General features: G+C 48.4%; 1 protein-coding gene across 1 annotated transcript; it reads right to left on the bottom strand.

Moving 5' to 3' along the window:
* Positions 1-1,268: 1,268 nt before the first annotated feature.
* On the bottom strand, positions 1,269-7,280 carry LOC125440930 (cytochrome c oxidase assembly protein COX18, mitochondrial). The gene is made up of 6 exons (XM_048511064.1): positions 6,904-7,280; positions 6,697-6,797; positions 6,441-6,604; positions 4,049-4,170; positions 3,057-3,164; positions 1,269-1,991 (listed from the first exon to the last, which is right to left on the bottom strand). The coding sequence occupies exons 1-6, from the start codon at positions 7,180-7,182 to the stop codon at positions 1,821-1,823; spliced, it is 945 nt and encodes a 314-aa protein (XP_048367021.1). The 5' UTR covers positions 7,183-7,280; the 3' UTR covers positions 1,269-1,820.
* Between the last annotated feature and the right edge of the window lie 13,758 nt (positions 7,281-21,038).

Raw genomic sequence — 21,038 nt, forward strand, 5'->3', positions numbered from 1 at the left:
TAGTTCCGAGAGAACTGTCACTTGCCCATGGTCACGCAGCAGGCTTCATGTGTAGGAGAAGGGAATAAACTCAGTTCATCAGATTAGAGCAGTGGTTCTCAACCTTCCTAATGCTGTGACCCTTTAATACAGTTCCTCATATTGTGGTGACCCCCAACCATAAAATTGGTATATATAAAATATAAAAAGACCATTTTCCGATGGTCTTAGGCGACCCCTGTGAAAGGGTCGTTCGACCCCCAGGTTAAGAGCCACTGGATTAGAGTCTGCCACATTTAAACCACTAGGCTGCACTGTGATGACACAGAAAGTGCCCTCTGATGTTACCAGTCTCTGGGGAACTGATCTCTGCAGTCTGGAGATCAATTGTACCTCCAGATCTTGAGGTCTCACTTGAAGATTAGCAATCCAATGACAGAGTGATGTCAAAATTATGTTTTAGACTGCAATTTACAATAACAACATACCAAGAGCAATGTAAAGTATTCGAACAAACAGGTGGAATGGCTTTGAAAATTCAGTCCTGATATAAACATCCATTTTGTTTCAGGTTCTCAAAATGGCTTGATCAGGCCCACCGTGATCCCTGAAGTGAAACTCACTTCCCCAGACATTGCCCATTTCACACAGAAAGGCTGTGCTGCACTGCATGGCTGGCACCCATTAGTAAGAGAAGTTTCTGAAGATGCATTTGTCCTGGGGGGGGCCGTCCCTCTTCAGAGTAGAGAAACTAGTCTTTGGACAAGGACGAAGTACAGATCCTCTGCAGCACGGGGGCCCAACGCTTGTTTTGAGGTCCAGATGACATGCAACTGTCCTTGTTCCTTATTCAACTTTTTTCTGAATACAAACTTCTCAAAGGCATCCCAAGGCCTTGGTACCAAAACCAGGTTTTGGGCCTGGCACCAGCGTATGTCCTGCGGGAGGAGGCAATCCCAAGTGTGTGTAGGAGCTGCTATTTGGGCCAGAAAACAGCACAGGTCCACTTGCAGAGCAGAAATTCCTGAATGCCACTTAGTGAAGTAGGAGTCAAAACCCTTATTTTTGAAGTTCAGAACTTTTAAAGAATCCTCAACATTTTGTTTACATTTTCAGTAAGGAACTAGGAAGTGCACAGAAGTAACTGGGGACCAGCTTCAGCCTCCTTTCAGAAGGGCAGTCTGGGCTTAAGCAGAAGACATAAACCCAATGATCACATAACAAGGGGTGGTGTTTTTTTGCGTAACTACTTGAAATATTATTTCATGACAAAGCTAGGATTTTCAAAATTTACTGGGAAAAGCATTTTTAATTCTGATAGAAATAAAAACACACAGAAGTTCTTACATTTCAGAAGCTGTCCAAACCCAACTATGCTTAGACTAGATAATTAATTATTGGGATTTCTTAACCATAGAGTTACTTTTATTCTAGTTTCTGTACTTTCAGGACACAAGAATACTTCCAAGCTTACTTATATTCCTGAACGCTTGGGAAATAAATTTAAAAAAACAAAATATGCGTTATTTCAAGAAATTCCCAGGTAGCTTGACATGCATGCCACGCAGGTATCTCAGGACTGGCAGTGTCATGGGTGCACCAATTCGCTATCAGACAAAATGCCCAGCAAAGTCCCCACACATTTCATCACGACAGTCCTAATACTTGACAGCCTGACTCTTTCAGTGCATCACAGTCTGGTTTGTTCTTCTCAACAAACAGAACACAGCACCACAGTACCGATGAGTTCCATACACAGTAAGAGCCAATACACTGTTACTTGGTGTCAAGCCTCAGCAATCGCATTGACCAAAAACAGTCTGTTTCTAATGGTAAACATCTCACTTCAAGAAATATTTAGCACTGAAGGCAGCAATGATGTCTCTATAAGGAGTGTCTGAATCAGACGTGGTCCGAGGTATCCGGCAAAGCCTACGGAAAGCAGGAGAGCGGAGCAGAAGGTTGTGTGAAAGTCCCACGAAGCTTGAGGACACCCAGTACAAGGACATGGCCTGCAACAGCAGCAAAGAGATGTGATCTATTTAAGAAGCTACAGCAGTGGCCCCCTCATAGCTGCTGAGAGCAACTTCACAGGACATTCACAGATGTCTGGGCTCAGCCGCAGCGCCCGGACTTGCCCCACTGGGGCACACAGGAGCTGGCACCGCGGGGGACAGGAAGGCTGCAGAGGGGCCTCTTGCAGGGACGGTGGAGGCCTTAGAGGCCTTATTCAAAGAGGAAGGCAGGGGAGATAGGCGTTTTAGGCCCAGCAGGCGAATATCCCACAGCTGAGTAATGTAGGGAGATGGGCTGGGGAAGCAGCTGGGACCGAGGGAGAGAAATGAGAGGGCAAGAAGGGATATATGGAAGTGGGAAAGGAGAGTCAGGAGCTGTCGCAGCAGCAGGGAATGTGAGTGGTGGTGTAAACAGACAAGGGAAGCGGACAGCTCAATGGTAGGGAGGAGGGAAGAGGACCCTGGAGCCAAGACCCCCTGCCAGAACCTAGAGCACGGTTTAGACTGGTCCCAACCCTGTGAAGTAACAGGCTGGAAACCTCCTCTCCCTGTGAGGCCACAGGTGAGAGACAAACCCCTGGAAACTCCTCTCCCTGTGAAGCGCCAAACAAAGGGCAGAAAGAGCAGGGAGGGTGCAAACTCCTCCAAGTCAGCCAGGGAAGTGAAGGCAGAGAGACTCCGCTAGGAGTGAGGTGGCTTGGGCAAAGTGGCTGCCACACCAGGGCGCCCTGTGGGCGCGGCTGATTCTTGGCCCCTTGGGCCAATTGGGAGAGTCACCATCTGGGGAGACCAACTCCCAGGTTAGGGTAGGAGAGAAGGATACACTGCCCAAAGGGCCCAGGCGAGGAGGGGGAACGCCACAACAGATCATCTGGAACAACTGTTCAAATGCTTCAGACACACATTTATCCTAAAAAGGAGCGCTGGAGATGCAGAGCCAGGTATTTACATGAGACCATCTCTAGGCTTCCAACTCTGCCAGACATGTGCTTATAGTGTCAATCGTGCAGACCCCAAGACCTGCAAGAAGACATTGACCCCCTTTTCCACTACAGTACTTACTGATGGAACGGTTGCAGCAACAGGGACCATAAGCACAGACAACCCTCGAAAGAAGTGAGTGGTGTACTTCTGAAACCGTGACAGTCTGGTTTTTTGCAAGACAAAAATCTGAAGAGATAAAGTTCATTTTGAAGAAATACGGAAAATGCCAGCTGAGATGATGCAAGACAAACTCATTATCTGTGTCTTTACATTCCCCTCCAGGTTTCCAATCTGGAAAATAACTTCTGCTCTATACCAAACATCCTTTTAGAATCATACTATTATTCACAGACATTGCTAATTGAAACATGTTTGATGGGGAAAACAGTGAAAACACATGGGGAGACCCATGGCAAATTAAAGACACACAGATTTATTGAGCCGTTAAACTCTTGTGGTCTTGAGTTCACTTCATTAGACTAAAGAAATGTGTCCTCAATGCACAGAGACACAGAAGGAAAATTCAAAAAATGATGTCAAACCTCAAATGTGTACAAGATAAGCACAGTGGCAATTCACAAAAGTAGAGATATTATTGTAGTACTACTTCTAAACATATTATTTGAAAACATATTTTATGACTCTTTAGTAGATTCTTAATTGTATATACCATATACAGAAAGTTACAGATGGTGTGTCTGATATTTCACTACTTTTTGAGTTGCTCAAGCATCTCCGACGTCAGATGTAGGGGCTCCATTAATCAAAGACAACAGAATTACACGTGGGTTTTTTTGTTTAGTCATAACCTGTCAACATGCTGGAACAAAAAAACAATTTATTCTGACAGTGAAGACAAAGTTCCTTTTCCAGCTGCTACACATGGTGCTGCCACTGAAAAACTGGTTTACTATCTGTAATGGAAGAAATCCAGGCAGGTGAAGAACTGTAAGCTAAGCAGAAAAGGGGAAACCTATGCATTTCACACAGAGTGACATAGGGAAAAGGGAGGAGGCACATGTGCTAGATGCAGTACATTGACAGTAGCCTCAGCTCTACCCTTTACATACTTCCACTATCAGCAGATTCAGAAGTCCAAGCATTATGGGCAAAATCAGTGTGTGATCAGGTGCAGTGAGATCCATAAACCAGAGGGCACCTCCCACAGAAAGCTGTTCCCGAATCAAAAACCCTGTTGAAGACACAGAAAATTAGCACATTTTTTGTTGTTTTAAGATTTATTATGTTTAAATATAGTATAATTATGTATTCTTGTTCAGAAATTTAAACACCTATGTGCCAAGGAACATGGGCAAAAAAAGTTCCAAATATTTTTTTAAAGTCCAATCCCTGAGTTTAGATAAATTCAAGGTCCTACTTTTAAAAGCAGAAACTACAGAGGTTGGGATCCCTTTATTGCTACCAGACAAGAAAATAAAAAGTGAAATTCATACAAGACAGAAAACTTTGTCAACAAGAGCTGTTATAAAGCAAGCGCTTTGAGTAGAATATGAACAACAATTAAAATAAAAATGAGTTATGATTCACTGCCTGCTTTTCCACATGGACAGGAGGATCTCTGGGCTAGAAAAACTCCAGCACAACTGCCCACTGTTTCTGCTAACGGTGATGCATTTACCTGGATAAAAAACAAAGCTGGCACTATATTGGGATTCTAAGAAAATTAAAATATTGTTGCAGGACAGAAAATCAAGGGGTTAAAAAGCTGCAATAAAATGTAGAACAAACATTTTTAGTGTCCTGGTTAATTCTATTCTAATCTTACTCCCTTAACAATTCAGAAGTTCTTTGCCTGATGCCAGGGATATCTACAGAAGAGGATGTTAAAGCTACTTCAATGCTTCTTAACTTCACATCTACTAAGATGTTCCAAAGCAACAGGTGGGAATCTTGCTGTGACCACTCTAGTAAATCTGGCAATGAATAATGATCTAACAAAAAGATTCTAAATTCAACTGGACCAGTCCAAGGATTCAATGAAACAGAACTACATTCTGCTTCCAAAAGCAAACTGATATTTGAAATGCATTTTGAGGCCTGCAACAGGGTGAAAACAGACCTGTGCTTTAGCCGAAACTGCAGATATCTAAAAAGGAGCTCCCATAGAGCAAAAAAAACACAAAACTTTAGTGCAATACACTGCAAGAGCCATGGGAATATATTGGCCAAACATTTTATTAAAAACCTTGAAATTGCAGACAGGTGAATTTTAATTCTCTCAAGCATGTAATTATAATGTGCAGTCATGAGAACAGTAGATAATATTAGATAACTGAAAACGGTATCCCCAAAAGAATGTACATGCTTGATAATACAAGTGAATTTAGAACTTGTACAAAGGGCCTGACTTTTGAAATACCAAAAGTTTGTCATAGTGTGAATTGTGTGTTTTGGTCCCACTCTGGTGCTGGTCAAAACTACAGCACTTTCTGCAAAAAGCAGGACAGAAACACAAGAATGGAGGTTCATGAGACTCCATGAAGCAGGTTAGTCAACTCCTTTGAGGCCAGGAAAGAAGCAACAAAACTTTTCCCCTTAAAGGCAAAAAGGTGAGTAAAAGCTAAGTGAAGGGCTCACTTTCAAAGCTCACAACTCTGATTTTCCCCCTCCTGTTTCTATCTCTTAATGTTGAGATTTTTTTTGCCTCCAACTTTTGTTTCTTTTTCAGTTCCTCAGAACGTTGTATTCTTGGATGACCATCTCGGATGGGGGAAAAACTTGCCCTAGATTAAGTTGCTGTTTTTAGCTGGAAGCAGCCTCCATAAGGGAGAGCTGAGAAGGTTGGGGGGGGAGGGGAGGGGAGGGGAGGGGGGTGTCTCCCGGTCAGGCCCTGGATGGGGAAGGTTCCTCTACTGTACTCAAAACTGAACCCCTCCACATGATCTCTGCTAGGTTTTTTGTGTAAGTCCCCCAAGAGGGGTCCGTTCCCTTGAGCCGCCTTTGAGGCTGCTGCCCTTGCAGGCCTTTGCCAGGCACCCCAATGGAAGAAAACAGGGGCTTCAGTGCCGCCCCCAACGCCAGACCCCTGCCCCCTGCCCCCCTCCTCCTGACACCTGACCTGCGCATGTGCCGGCCTTACCTGGCTTCTTTGGAGCTGGGAAGGGCAATGGCCAGGGGCGGGCTTGTTTTAAAGAGCCTTTGGCGGGGGGGAGAATACCCCCCCCCCCCCGCAAGTCCTTCAGCAAGGATGACGGTGGGCCAGCAGCACAAGACGGGCACAGGCGCCACGCCCACCCCACATTCAGGAGGCGGCTCTGTCGGATGGGTCCCGGGCCGGATTTTGGCCCAGTCCCGCAGGGAGGCCCCCGGCTGATCCATCGACGACGCCTCACCCTGCGGGGCTTTAACTGTTCAGCTGCGGGACTCCGGACACACAACGCCCCGGCGAGGAAGGCCCCTCTGGAGGCCCCCCCGCCCCTCCTCCATCCCTGCGTGACTCACCGTGCTGGGGGTGGGCGGTGCCGGCGAGGTCGCGGAGGGCGAGGGAGACGAGGGCCCAGGCGGGCAGCTGCACCCAGAGCAGCAGGCTGGCCTTGGCCGGGTGGCAGTTCTCGCGCACGTACAGCGCCGCCACCAGGCCCCGCAGGCGCCTCCGGAAGCAGCACCTGCCGGGACAGGGAGAGAAGCGCCGCTGACACGGATCCCCGCGCCGGCACCGCCGCCCCGCCCGCCCGCCCGCCCCTCTTGCCCCTCTTACCCGGCCGTCCGCGGGGACCACCCGCGCTGCTGGGCGGCGGCCGAGACCTCCAGGCGGAGCCGCCGCGCCAGGCCGTGGATCTCGGGCTGCAGGTTCTCCAGCTGGCGGGCGGAGGGAGGGAGGGAGGGAGAGAGACGCACGGGCCGGTTACCGGGGCGACGCCGCTGTGCGCATGCGCGGGGGAGGAGGCGTGGGGCGGGCGCCTACCTTGGCCAGGACGCGGCCCTGCTGGGCGGACAGCGGCAGGGTGAGGCCCGTGCGAAGCAGGGCGGCGGCGGCCACCACGGTGGCCCACCAGGGCAGCCCCGAGGCGGCCTGCAGCCCCGCCAGCCCCGCCTCGGCCCACGCCACGGGCGCCCACGCCGACAAGGCCTCGGGCGCAGGCGCACTCAGCGCGCGGGCCCCCCCGCGGCAGGCGACGCCGGATCCCCGGAGCACGACGCCTCGATCGCCTGCCTCCCGCCGCGCGGCCGCGACCCGCAGCATCTCGGCGCTTCCGGGGCCCTTCTGGCCTCGCCTCGCCGGCACCCCGGCCGGAAACGAAGGCGGGGCTTTCGCGGCGCCGCGCCGGGACTTCCTGTTTCGCCTCCGTCCGTCCGCCCGGGAGAGGCGCAGGGCCTGGGGCGCCCCCTTCAGGGAGGAGGCGGCGGCGGCGGCGTCTCCTGACCCACGCTCGCACCTACCTGGCGGCTCTGGCCCTCCCCTTCCCCTTTGGGGAGCCGTCGCTCGCCCGGCGCGTCTGCTGGAGGGTCCGTTTAGGCGCCTCGTCCTGTCGCCTCCCGAGGGCGGGCGGCTGGGCCCTCCACCCCTGGCTCTTTCAGGGGCTGCTCACTGCTCACTGCTCAGAAGCTGCTGGGGAAGATGCGGCTCCAGAGTGCCCCCCCCCCCCCCCCCGCAGCAGCAGCAGCAGCAGCAGCAGCATCCCTTGATCGCAGCACAGCAGCACAGCACCACGATCTGGCTGACGGATCTGCACAACCCCGCAAGGACACCCCCGCAGATGAAAGCTCCAGGCCCTTCGTCCTTCGTCTTCTAGGTCGCCTGGGCGACAGCCTGGAGCTGTGCCACGAGGCTGGAGGGGGGCAAACCCCAGTTTTACAGAAGGGTGGCGGGATGACCCAGGAAACTACAGCAACTCAGTCTGGCCTCTGCCCCAGGCAGGATGCTAAAGCAGATTTTGAAGGGATCCGTCTGCAAGCATTTGAAGGACAACTTGGTGGTCCAAGGGCGGCAGCACCAATTTGTCCCTGACAGGACCTGCCAAACCAACCTTATTCTTTAATTGAGTGTCCAGCTCACTGGTGTAAGGTTGCAGTTCAACCTTGGAAAAGTTCCTGCTGGGGATTCTGGCGGAACGCCCGCCCGGGAAGGGGAATTTCTTATCTTGCTTTCGCTCGCTTGCCTGTGTGAAACTGTCTGTGTGAGCTTCTGGGTGAGAACCTGAATTGTTTATCTTCTTTTGGTGGGAGCTTGTCTGAAGCCCATATAAGTGGCTGTTTGAGATCTGGGGGTTAGTTCTCGCATTGCCTGTATCTGTCTAAGAATGCCAGCTCAATAAAGAACTTATCACGGTTGCTTTTGACTGGACTTTACTCGTATGTTACATTATGTTACATTATTTGTACATTATTGTTACATTATGTTACATTACATTCGGAAAGCAAAATATTTTTATTCAAAAGTGATTGATACAGCTCAGGCAGGGGAATCGCGCCGCCGTAGCCAAGCACAGGACCTTTTATACACAAAGCATCGTAAAAGAGAGAGAGTAAGAGGTAAGGGGCAGGCCCCTTACCCTGCAACAATAAAGAAATATCAACACAATAAAAGGAAGGTACAGTTACAACTTTGTGAATGGGACCAAGAGATCTCACTGTCAGGTGTCTTCCCGCAAGACTTTATGATAGTGCAGAAAGGGGTGAAGAGTGTCCATTCATAAAACTGGGTGAGGCTGTTAACGCACCCAAGTATCTGGTTATCAGATGGGCTACTTCCTTGAAAAGTTATGTCCTGAGTGCTCCCGCACCTCAGTCCCGTAACAAAAAAAAGTTCAAATGGTCCAATGGTGATCTTGGTGCATTCTTCAATGGCTGGGACCTCTGGGGTGCCGTCATCAGATCTGGCAATTCTTGTAATTTCCGCAAAAGTGGTCTTTGTTTTGCTAAAGAGATTTCACCGGTGTTGGGCTCCAAATCCTGGGAATTCCAGGACTAACTTCCTTGGGTCTTAATATCAGCTGCTACAAGCTATTGTTTTTGCTAATAGATACAAATATCTAAAGTAACTTTTTAAATTTAAACATTAGATGCAATCCTACAGATCTTACGGTATCATAAAAAGCACCTTATATATGTGAACAAGAATATCCTTAAAAAACATTAATAAACCTTGAATCGACTGGAAAACCTAGCTAAGACATAAGCATAAACATTAGGCAAACAATAAATCCAACACTGAGGGGATTATATTAAGTCTTAAAAGAAATAAAAGCAGGAAGAAAACCATGTGAAACATTAGCACAACCATATATTCACGTCCCCTCCAGGCCCCCTGGAGACTTTTGGGCAACACTGGTCTCTATGCTTTTGTCCTTAGCCAGTGTAGTCTAGTGATAGCCTTAGGAAATTTTTTTTAAATTTTCCTGGCGGTAACAATTCCTGGACTGGAAGAAGGAGGAAGCACAGCATCAAATATCCGGACTGCCATTTCTTGTACTAAACTAAAAATTCTTGTACTTAACTAAACTTCTCCTGTACTAAACTAAAAATGAACGCTGTTAGGTGAGTCGAAGTGGAGGAGCAGGGCCATGAAGTCCCCGGAAGGACACTGGAATGAATCAAGATGGGGCTGCGGATGGTTCTTCAATATAGATAATTAAAAAGTAGGAGCTGCAAGTGGATATTACTGACCCAATAAAATGCCAGGCATTTCTGAAATGGGGTCACCTCCTGTTAGTCCTCATTCTGATATGTGGCTCCTGTTAAAAACTGGGAACTATTGGGAATTGTATTGGGAAGGCAACAACCGTAGCATAGGGAGGAGCCAATGCACCCAGCTGTGCCATGGCGCATGGTCCCTTTAACTTTAGGGGGCCATTATTTTCAGTGGGCACCAGACATGGCCTCTAGAGTCCCATGGCCTCATCTACCCCTTTTAAACAGCTGCTTCCTTTCCCTGTTCCTCTGGAGGCACTGCAGAAATTTCCTTTCTAATTTCTTTTGGTAATTTCAAGAAGGGCATGAATATCATTTTTACTCAAACAGAAGTATTGTTCCAATATTAATTAAAACAGATTTTTCCCAACTCGATTTTTCAAAACAAGAACAATATTGTATTTATGAATTATTTGATTTCTTGGCCACCCTCCCCCAACAGTAAATCAACAAGTAAACAATAAATACAAACAGTAAAAGCCTCTCCATAACTCCATATGGCACCAAGCAAACTCTTAAGAGGGTGGGCAGTATACCTACAACAAGTAAAAGAAGCAGAAAAACAAGTTGTTGCTGAGTGTAATGTTCTCTATGGGGTATATTTTCAACAGTTAATGAAAATAATAATCATACCCATCCCAACCTTTAAAAATGGAATTAAATGATAAACCTGCAGCAGAAAGCGCTCCTAGCTGTTTCTCCAACTTTTCTAAGAGTGACATTGGATTCAGCTTACTTAACATAACCCAAAGTGCCATCTGCTGGACAGTAATAAGGCCTGGAGCCAAATCCTTCATCTGCAGTCTTCTATGCTCTTCCACAATGGGACTGCGCAGGCGCAGGCCAAGCCACAAACAAGTTCCTGAGCTTCAACACTAGAGGGCGCTCCCTCTAGTGGCTGCTGATGACATGCACATTCCCTCCTAATGGCACTAGACGAGCGGTCCAATGCCCTGTCCCTCAGTTCCTTCTTTGCCACTATGGAGGATGATCCTGTCAAGCTTCATTCGCTTTTCAACTAAGAATGAGGCTGTTTTCTCCCCCCTTCGTAAGATAGACAGTGGTTTGACAGAGCAGCTGGCATGACCCAGCGCTGTTTATTTAAAAAATGTACGGAGTGCAGGGCAAAAACGACCCAAACTGACAAACACGCTCTTTGTGCGGGCCTGCAAAATTGATCACCAGTTCACTACGAAGGTTTGTGATTAAAAGCAGCCTTGTATGAGAAGTTGTTGTGGGCTGTGGATATGATGGGAAAGCTGCCTGTGTCAGAGGGACCAAAATCGAAAGTGTCCTCTGGAAGGTTGGCTGTTTTGGTTCCAATGGGATGGTGACCAGATCCGGAGACATCACATAGATGACAAAAAGAGGCTTCCATTCTGGAAAGGTACTCAGAGCCTCCAACCAAGAAGGCAAAACAAACAGTGAAGAACAAATAGAAGACCAAGCAGTCAGCAGGCAGTCCTTGATAGGAGCAGGAGAACCTGATTAGGACATCTCCAGTGAAATTGCTGTCAGCAGCACTTTCCATGTCTGTAGCCTTCGGAACTGAGAGTTTTGTGGGAACCAAGGATGGAACCAAACAGGGAGCCTGTGTTGCAAAGAGCTGCAGAGACGAGTGTGCGGCTGAGATAGAACTTAATACAATTACTGGCAGCACCATTTTTTCAACACCAGGTGGCACAACTGGCTCAAAATATATCTGCTTTTGAACTGAGGACTGACAGCAGACTAATGGAAACAGGCTGGCAAGGGACTGTGGAGACACCTTTTTTGAGTGCAATATGGAAGGAGAAAGTGCACTCAATGGAGGATTCTGAGCAGGTGCTGGACACTCCTCCAGATGAGAAGGTGGCAGAAGCTCCAGCAGCTTCACCATCGAAAGACCTCAGGCTACATGTGGAACAGATGTTGCATATGGCAAAGGTATTAGGCATAGAAGCCCAAGAACAAGCTACTGTTCTTTATGCAAAATCAGCAGGGGTGGAGGCATTTCCATTTTTGGATGCTATCTGATATGTAGGCTAAGCCTTCAACAATTCTGGCTACGTCTAAAAAGATAGAGAACTATTATAAGGTTAGACAGGGCAATTACCATTTTCTAGGGATTCACCCTCCCCCTTCACCTCTGGTTACAGAGGTAATGCAACCAAGGAGTGAGCAACAGAGGCATTCAGCACCAACTGATAAAGAGTGTAGGAAATTAGATGCATTGGGGCACAACATTCTGTTGGTTTTTCTGGGCTGTGTGGCCGTGGTCTGGTAGATCTTGTCCCTAACGTTTTGCCTGCATCTGCGGCTGGCATCTTCAGAGGTGTATCACAGAGGGAGTCTGTTACACATTGTGTCCAGAGAGAAGGAAATGTTTGGGGTATATAGTGTCCATGTCCCAGGGTGGGGAACCAATCAGTAAGTGTTTGGGTAGAACTTGTTATGCAAAGTTGTGGTTGATAGTATTGTATTGCGGGTGGGGCTTATCGGTCCAGTGAGGGATTCACCTTTTCATGCCCTGCAGCAGCACATCTTTGCATAACAAGTTCTACCCAAACACTGATTGGTTTCCCACCCTGGGACATGGACATTATATACCCCAAACATTCCCTTCTTTCTGGACACTGTGTGTAACACTGTGATACACCTCTGAAGATGCCAGCTGCAGATGCAGGTGAAACATTAGGAACAAGATCCACCAGACCACGGCCAAACAGCCCGGAAAACCCACCACAACCAGTTGAATCCGGCCGTGAAAGCCTTCGACAATACAATATGTATACCTCAGCAGCCCTGAAACTGCATATTGCTATAATGGCTCTAATCTATGGTCCTTAATCTACATGGCTATAATGGCTGGGTACCTTTTGGCATTATGAGACAAGGTGAACAGGCAGTTCCATGGGTTGCCAGAACAAGCAAGATCTGTTATATGGAGGCCTATGGAGAGGAAGTTATACTGTCCAAAAACAAAACAAAAACAGAATACTGCCAATAGGCATTGTGTTGACATTGTGACACACTGTGGTGACAGCAATAATACTGAGATGTCACTCATGGTTTAGATTCAGGAAACACTCTTGGTAAAAGTACCAAGGTTTGGTGAAGTTTGCTTCATGGGACATTGGGAGATGGGGGCTAGCCCTTTGGGGGTCCATAAAATTGGACTCCTTGAATCAAACTTCACTGAACCTTGATGCTTTTACCAGGAGGGTCTCCTAAAGCCATCCTAAAAGTTTGGTGCCTCTGTCTTGAAAAATGCACCCCTACAGACACCCCCAGAAATTCCCCATTGGCTGCAATGGAACCAAGTCAGTTCAATCGGAGAATCTGGGTGATTTCTGAAAGTGTCTGTAGAGGGTGAATTTTTCAATGTAGAGGCACCAAAGGGTAGCTTTAGAAGATCCTCCTGATAAGATCACCAGGGTTTGGTGAAGTTTGGTTCAGGGGATCCAATTTTACCTAATGGGTAACCGCCATCTCCTATTAGAAACCATTGGAAACAATGGGAGATGGGGGCATGTTCCTTTGGCAGTCCATGAAATTGGACCAGCTGAACCAAACTTGAGTGGTCTCATCAACAGAATCTCCTGAAGCTACCCTACAAGTTTGGTGTTGCTATCTTAAAATGTGCCTCCTACTGGCAGAAAACAAAAAGCCCGCAAAAAATTCCCCATAATGTTAAATGGGTCTGATTTTTTTTAGTTTTTTTTTGGGGGGGGGGAACCCAAATGTTTTTGGGTTTTCAGAATCAGATATTCAGGGTTTTCAATAATTTTAAAGCCAGAAAAACCCAAATCTGAACTTTACCACATATTTCAGTTTTTGCTCAAGACTATTTGTCGGTCATTCATGACAATTTAAAGGGAGAACAGCATCTTCACTAGATGGATAGTAACTACAATAAAGTTGTGCTATTTGTACATTTTGTGCAATCCCAAACAACGCAGAGCTCGTTTTTTTGCTCCGCTCAACGCCATGACTCCCCGGCAGGTATAATGACACTCCATATGATAGAACAGGTTATGCCAATGCTGAGACCGTTCAACATGTTCTATTGGAATGTCCAATGCAATGAAGCCGCATTACGCTCTATATAGCCCGTCCCAACGATAGAGAGCTCAAACGATGTCAGGCTACCATCTGTCATAAGCCTTCTACTCAACGGTTCCTCCCGGTGATCTCGCATGTGAGAAGATCGTTGCAAAGCTTTTTTTGAGGAACTACTTGGTCAGGCTAAATCATTGCCTGCCATAGTAGCGTTAAACATTTTATGTGTGCGTGAATGTTGTGAATGTTCAACGCTGTTTTAATGTACTTTAATATTTTAATGTCTCAGTTAGTAGATAAATGCCCCTTTTTACTAACTCTGTAATTTATAATGCCAATAAAGGCTTTGGAATTGAAAAAAAAATAAAGTTGTGCTATAAACTGGCTGATCCACGCTCATTCCACTAGAGCACAAGCTTCACCTGCAGCATTTAGGAGTGGAGTTATAATCCAGGAGGTCTGCAATGTGGCAACGTGGTCATCGGCGGATTTGTTCGTAAGATACTATGCTCTGGACCTGCAAGGACGAAAAGAGACAGCAATGGGAGAAGTAGTGCTGCGTTCAATGTTCTCATGAACTCTACCCACCTTCTGGTAAGATGTAGCTTGCTAGAATCTCAGTGTGGGAGTGTACAGAAGACCAAAGATGAAGACAGGATTGCACTTAACCTGAGAGTGGTGTTTCTTCCAGGTCTTCTGTACAGGCATCATCATTCTCCTCCTGCCCTCACCGCCTGTGAGTTCTTGCTGGGGAAGTGGTTCTTGTGGCAGTTCAGGTGGAGCTGAAGGTGTGGGTATTGGGTCATTGGTCTCTTAGAACTGTTAGGAGGAAACATGTACACGACCAGTGGCCACTGGATGCTCTCTAGAGCTGAAACTCAAGAACTCCACCATGGCTTGGCCTGCACAGTCCCAGCGTGTGCCTGCATAGAATACCTCCATGAATGATATCATCATCATTTACTGGTAAGTGCAACCCAATTTTACCTGGTCTTATTTCACAACTTCATTGCCACTAGAACAAGTTGTGGCAGAATAAGGAAGTTATAACCATACAACTGTAAATAGCTACTAGGTGCTGTGGCATAACTGGCCAGAAAGAAGAAGAAGAGAAGAGTTTGGATTTATATCCCGCCCCCCCTGGTTCTCTCCTGTGATTCAAAGGGGCTTACAGCCTCCATTCCCTTCCCCCCACAACAAACCCCCTTAGGGAGCTCCAAAGAACTGTGACTAGCCCAAGGTCACCCAGCTGGCATGTGTTGGAGTGCACAAGCTAATCTGGTTCACCAGATAAGCCTCTGCCACTCAGGTGGAGGAGTGGGGAATCAAACGCGGTCCTCCAGATTAGAGTGCATCTGCTCTTAACCACTACACCACGTTGGCTCCTAGAAAGGGGAGAAAAGGGGGATGTGGCAGTAGAGAAGAAGAGTGGCCCACTGACTTCTGATTTTATGTTCCACTATGCCGAAGTCCAGAGGCGTATTGGGGAAAATGGCGCCCAGGGGCAACACTTGCTCTGTGCAACCCCTGCACTTGAGCAGGGGGAGGGCAGCAGCAGCTGGCGGGCCGCAGCTTGCCAAGACCCACCCACTGCTGCTGGCCCCCTCAGTCTCCATTGAACTTGGCCCTGTCTTCCCTCATCACTGGCCTCTTGTGGGTCGAGGAGTGCCGAGCTGGCAGGCCCTTGAAGAGCTTAGAGTTTGTGGGGAGGCTGCAGCACTTTGTGCCAGTATGAATAGGTGGCGCTTAGGGACGGCCGCCAGGTTACCCAATGTCCCTCTGGCAGGGATGCCCTTGCCGAAGTCCTGCCTGATATTTATTTATTTATTTTATTTATTTATACTTTGGGCTTCTAGACCGCCCCATCCCCGAGGGGCTCTGGGCGGTGTACACAGCAGATAATAAATACAATTCTTAAAAAAACACATCATAAATAGGGCTAAAACTTATAAAAGCAGCGAAAACTAGCTAAACATTAGCATTTTAAATGTAAAGATAAATATAGGGCATAGGTACATGTAGGTGGACCGGTGCCTAATATTAAATTCTTCCACCCCAGGGAGAACTGTAGGTCTGTAGATAGATGTTATGAGGCCCAGATGTAGAGTGTCGTGAGCGAAAGGGCCAGCGGAAGGGGCCAGCGGAAGGGGGCCAGCGGAAATGCAGAGGGGCACCATCAGCAGCTTGGACTCTCCCAAAGGCTCAGCTCGGAACAACGCGCCTCCGTCTTGCAGGCCCCCTGGCGGAACTCACCAAGGAGTCCCGCGGTGGGCCGAACAGCTGATGGGAGAAGCGTTCCGCAGGCCGGGGCCAGGGCTGTAAAGGCCCTGGCAGCCGTGTGGAGGCCAGCCGCATCGCCGAGGGGCAGGGGACCACCAGTAGATTGGCCTCTACCGAGCGAAGAGGCCGTGTAGGAACATATGGGGAATGCGGTCAGGAAGATCACGAGGGGGGTCCCAGGCAGCGTGGGGCCTTAAAGACCGGCACCAACGCAGAAAGCGATCCGGAACTCTACTGCAGGAGCCAGTGCTTGGTGAGCGCAGCTGGGCTGGAATAGGGCCCCAACTGGCGCTGCCTGTAGGCAGGAAGCGCGCCGCCCGCATGTTGGACCAGTTTCAGAGTCTCCGGATCGAGCGCAAGGCAATGCCAGCGTAGCCCGAATTACAATGGTCTAGCCTGGGAGGTGTTGACCGTTCGGTGGATCCACGAGTAGCTAAGGTCCGCTTAAGGAGGAGAGGAAGGGGGCCAGCCGCCGGACGGCTGGCGAAGGTGGAAAAAAGGCAGCCCGGGTGCCGCGGGCACACCTGGGTCTCCATAGAAAGAGACGAATCCAGGTGGACCCTGTAAGGAATTCCATAGAAGCAGAAATAAAAGGCTTTTGGGAGTAAAAGTCCATTTATTAAGATGTCTTAGAAGAGGCAAGTACACGCATTAGCAGGAATGCAGCACTTCCTTGGAAGCACAGGTTATAACACCATTTCACCCCATGTCCCCTTCCTGCTTCCCGCGGGAGCGGTGTCTTTCTACCATCTCTCACGAAAAGATAAAGTCTCCGCCCGTAAAATACGGCCCATCGCTCCTTGGGCTGTGGGATGCACTCAAGATTGCTTCCGCCCATCAACACCATTGAATCCTTTACACTCTGCCTCCCCTAAAGAAGACCCCTTCCCCACAGGAACATGCGGAAGAAGCGATTGGAAAACACTTAGAAATAAAGGGTGGGGGCTTCAATATTTTCGGAATAAAACCCATTGATTATACCCGGAAGGATATCCCACGCAAGAGACTAAATATTGCAAAAGCGTTTGCGATTAAAGCGAGAGTCAAGGATAAGCGTCAATTTCGTAGTGCTTGTGGCCATCAATAATAGTCGGTAGAGGGCCTCTCCGGTAGATTAGGTACCGAGCATCGGAAGCGAAGGAGCCTCGCCAGGCAAGCTGGGAATGGAAGACAGGATGGATGTTACTAAGAGAGTTAAAGGCAAATCTAAAAGCGGGCGGTGACATCATTAATCACTTGAAAGTAAATCTGAAAAGGTCCCACAAATCTCTTGCCAAGTTTGGAATATTTATGCACGTCTCTGAGATTTTTGCTAGATAAATGCAAGAGCCTACGCGAAGAGGAAAATCCGAGCCCGGTGTTTATCAGCTTGCAGTTTTTGGCAGTCAGCACAGCGCTTGTTGCCGAAGGCGGTCTGGACCGACTTCCATCCCTCGGCTAGGGATGCAGAAATCAATTGTTGAAATTCTGGGGGGGTCCAAAGCTGCGGCGGGTAGTTGAATTTGTATGGCGGAAAGGAGCGACCAGACACAATAATTTCTCAAAGGGGGTTTTCTTTGTACGACTAGGAACTGCAGTGTTGTAGGCGTACTCGGCAAACGGAATAAGCTCGCACCAATTGTCTTGGTGGTAGTTGGTGTAACAACGTAAATGCCTGCTCTAGGGTTCTATTATTGCGTTCTCTCTCCGTCTCGTACCGTCCGCTGTGAAGGCGTGGTAGAAGTGGCGGCGACGGCAGGGGCGGCCTTTAACAACCCCAAAAACGCTTTGGCAGAACTTTGAAGGATGAATTAGGGCAGCGATCGGAGACCACCTTAACTTGAGGCCGGAATGGAGGCGGTAAGCATGTTGAATAAACAGCCATTATAACCAAGAATGAGAGGATGGAAGCACATGGAATAAAATGGGCATGCTTAGAGAATAAGTCTACCACCACCCATAAAACCCGTGTTTACCATGACTTTCGGGCAAATCTGTGATAAAATCCATAAAATTGGCTTCCCAAGAGCGGGAGGCCACCGGGAGAGATTTCAATAGCCGCGGGAGCTTTCCAGGATATGGTTTTGAAAGCTTCTGCACAAACCGAGCAGCCTTTAATGTATGCCTCTCCAATGTCTTTCGCGCATTGCAGCGCCACTGGAAACAAGTTCAAATGGAAGAGTTTTCAAAAAATAGCCAAGATATCCAGCCGAGCGGGCATCGTGGCAAGCTTCAAAAGGAACCTGCTAGCGGCGGAGGAGAGCCGCGCTTCCGTTCCCCCCTCCGCCAAACTCCATTCTCAAAAGCGCAAGTGCAGGAGTCACCTTCGGCCGCTTCCGGGCTCGTGCAGCCGCGCCTCCTCCAGTTCCCGCAGGAAAGGAGAGGCGAGACTGGGAATGGGGGGTGGAGGAGAAGTGGGCGTTTGAGATCGGGTGACAGCCAACCCTGGCTGGGAGGGGGAAAGAACGGTCGCGTGGAATGTCACCGTGGGCAGCTCCACCCCCCTCCCCAGGTAGGCGCGAAGGAAGCCGCGTCAGCCAGTTTGTTGTTAGTTTTCCCAGGGAAAAAATGGACTGTAAAAGAGAAACGAGAAATGCATTCGGCCTTAGGGAGTTGTTTCTTGCGGACATCTTGAGGGGGGTGGAAAGAGGCTGCCAGGTTTTTATGATCCGACCAGAACTTGAAAGGGGTGCTTAGCCCCCTCCAGCCAGTAAGCGCCAAGTGGAGAGTTCTGCTTTGATGGCGCCAGTCTCTTTTTGTCTCCCACAGTCCAGTTGAGTTCAGCACCAGAGAATTTTTTTAGACAAATAAGCACACGGAACCAGCCTACCATCTTTATTTTTCTGCAACAGGGCTGCCCCAAGTGCTTTATCCGAGGCATCCACGTGAACCACAAACGGGAGATCTGGGTCAGGGTGCTTGAGGATAGGTTCGGTAGTAAACGCAGATTTTAATAGTTGAAAGGCTGTTTGACATTCCTCAGACCAGGAAAGGGGGGCCCCGGGCTTGGCGGACAGTCGGATCTTTACCCTTAGTGCGTAAGAGGTCTGTAGAGAGGGAGAGTCAGTTCAGCAAATTGGGGTATAAAGTCCGCGATAGAAATTAGCAAAACCAAAGAAGCGACTGGAGTTCTAACTGGAACGTTGAGTAGGGGCAGAGCCATTGGAGGGGACTGCGTCAATTTTAGCGAGGATCCATTTTTAAATACTCGAGGCGGGAATCCGGTAACCCAAATAGTCAATGGAAGTCTGATTAAGAAACGGCGTTTGGAGAGTTTGGCAAAGAGAGAGTTGTCAAAATAGCGTTTCCAATGCCTCTCGAACCAATGTTTCATGCTCTTCTATGGTTTGTGAGTAGAATTCAGCACGTCATCTAAGTATACAAGCAACTCCCTTGTACGAAGTAAATCATGGAGAACTTCGTTGATAAGGGCCACATACAAAGCTCCGAAATTTACTTGAATGGCATTGATGATATTAGAGCTGTCCAAACTTTGTGTTAAACGCAGTCGTCAGGTGTTCCTTAGCCTTCCAGCAATTCTGACTCTGTAGTAAGCTTCTCTCAAGTCCAATTTAGTAAAGAAATGCGTCCAGTTGCCGAGTGCATCTAAAAGGTCCTTGATCAAAGGCAAAGGATATTTATTGGACAGGGAGACCGCATTGAGACCTCGATAATCTGTGCAAAGCCGTAAAGACCCATCTTTCTTTTTGACAAACAAAGCAGGAGCAGCGTGTAGTATTGTGTGTTTTAGTATACGCCGTATGAACCAGCGAGCAAGGTTCTTGTCCAAGAAGACACGAAGTTCCTTCTCCTCATTAGGACTCATCGCGGTAGATTCTACCTTTAGTGCTTAGATTGTGCCCCTAGTTGTATGACAATTTTACAGTCCAGTGTCTCTCTGTAGGGTGGCAACTGATAGCATTCCTGCTCCTGAAAAACTCTGGCTTCAGATCATCATGATATGCAGGTGGGATGCCAATAGAATGCGGGAGCAATCACTGAGGAAGCCAGGGAGGGGTGTGTGTCAGGAGCCGTTAGGTTTTCTCCCCAATTCATGTGTTCACCGCAGGGAGGGTCGAGTGAATTCTAGGATCCGTTCTTTCCAAATATGAACTTTGGTTCATGCCAACAATAACCAAAGGCATGCCCAAAACTATAGAGTATTTGTACAAGCCAAAATAAAACTAATTTTCTCCCAATGAGTAAACGGAGGAGAACCGGCTGTGTTTTTGTACTAGGCCGGTCGCCGTTCCCGAGGGGGCTGCCGTCCATTTGGGTGAATGGTATGGAAGCTTAGCCAGGGGAATTCGGTCCAGACCTGGCTCCTCTGCCACCTGGGGCCGCGCATTAAGCAGTGGGAGCAGACGGAATCCACAAGGAGCCGAGGGCTATAATGCGGAGTGTGTTTAAGCTTGAGGTTGGCCAAGAGAATGCTTGAACAACCATGAAATGTCGGAGCGCTGCCTTCACTCACCGCGTCAGGAATTGAACCCATGTCCATAGAGGGCTGAAGAAGAAAGGCAAACAGCTGCTTCCCCCTCCTCTGGAATTACGCCTTGATGCTTGCCGCTTTAAACCTTGGAAGCCTGTAGGAAGCTGACCTGACCCTCTTGATAATTAGTTTAGCAGAGCCAGTGCGCGGAGCTGGGCCGAGTTAGTTTTTGTTTCTTAGGACAGTTAAGCGGCTAGATAGCCTGGCCCTCCGCAGTAAAGACACAATCCCAATCGGCGGCGGCAGTTCAGAAGGTAATAGTTTCGTTAGGGGAAGCTGGAGAAAAACTGACTTGGTGGACACAGTATTAATTAGTTTTAGGCATTAAAAGTGACCTCCTTATTGGCGTGTTATTCCAAGCAGCGAGGGAGCGCCACTTGGGACCCTAACTGGATCCAATCTACAATAGTACGAGGAACCCGAATTAAAAACACCGTTTCCGCGTAGCTTACCGTCCACAGCATCCGAGAAGTATTAGGCATTTCATGCGTTCAGGCCACTCCAGGAGGAAATTCAGCGAGCAGCGCGCCGCACGAAATTCACGGGCAAATTCACCAGCTTAGGCGGTTGCCTTGCCAGATGGTTTTGAAGATGCGGATAAAGCTTCATTCTACGGC

Source organism: Sphaerodactylus townsendi, linkage group LG11, assembly GCF_021028975.2.
Source record: "Sphaerodactylus townsendi isolate TG3544 linkage group LG11, MPM_Stown_v2.3, whole genome shotgun sequence".
NCBI lineage: Eukaryota > Metazoa > Chordata > Lepidosauria > Squamata > Sphaerodactylidae > Sphaerodactylus > Sphaerodactylus townsendi.

Excerpts from the sequence above, each read along its gene's own strand:
- LOC125440930 (XM_048511064.1), bottom strand. The coding sequence starts at position 7,182 with ATGCTGCGGGTCGCGGCCGCGCGGCGGGAGGCAGGCGATCGAGGCGTC. Across the intron at positions 6,798-6,903 it reads AGGGCCGCGTCCTGGCCAAG|CTGGAGAACCTGCAGCCCGA; the intron begins GTAGGCGCCCGC and ends TCCGCCCGCCAG. Across the intron at positions 6,605-6,696 it reads TGGTCCCCGCGGACGGCCGG|GTGCTGCTTCCGGAGGCGCC; the intron begins GTAAGAGGGGCA and ends CTGTCCCGGCAG.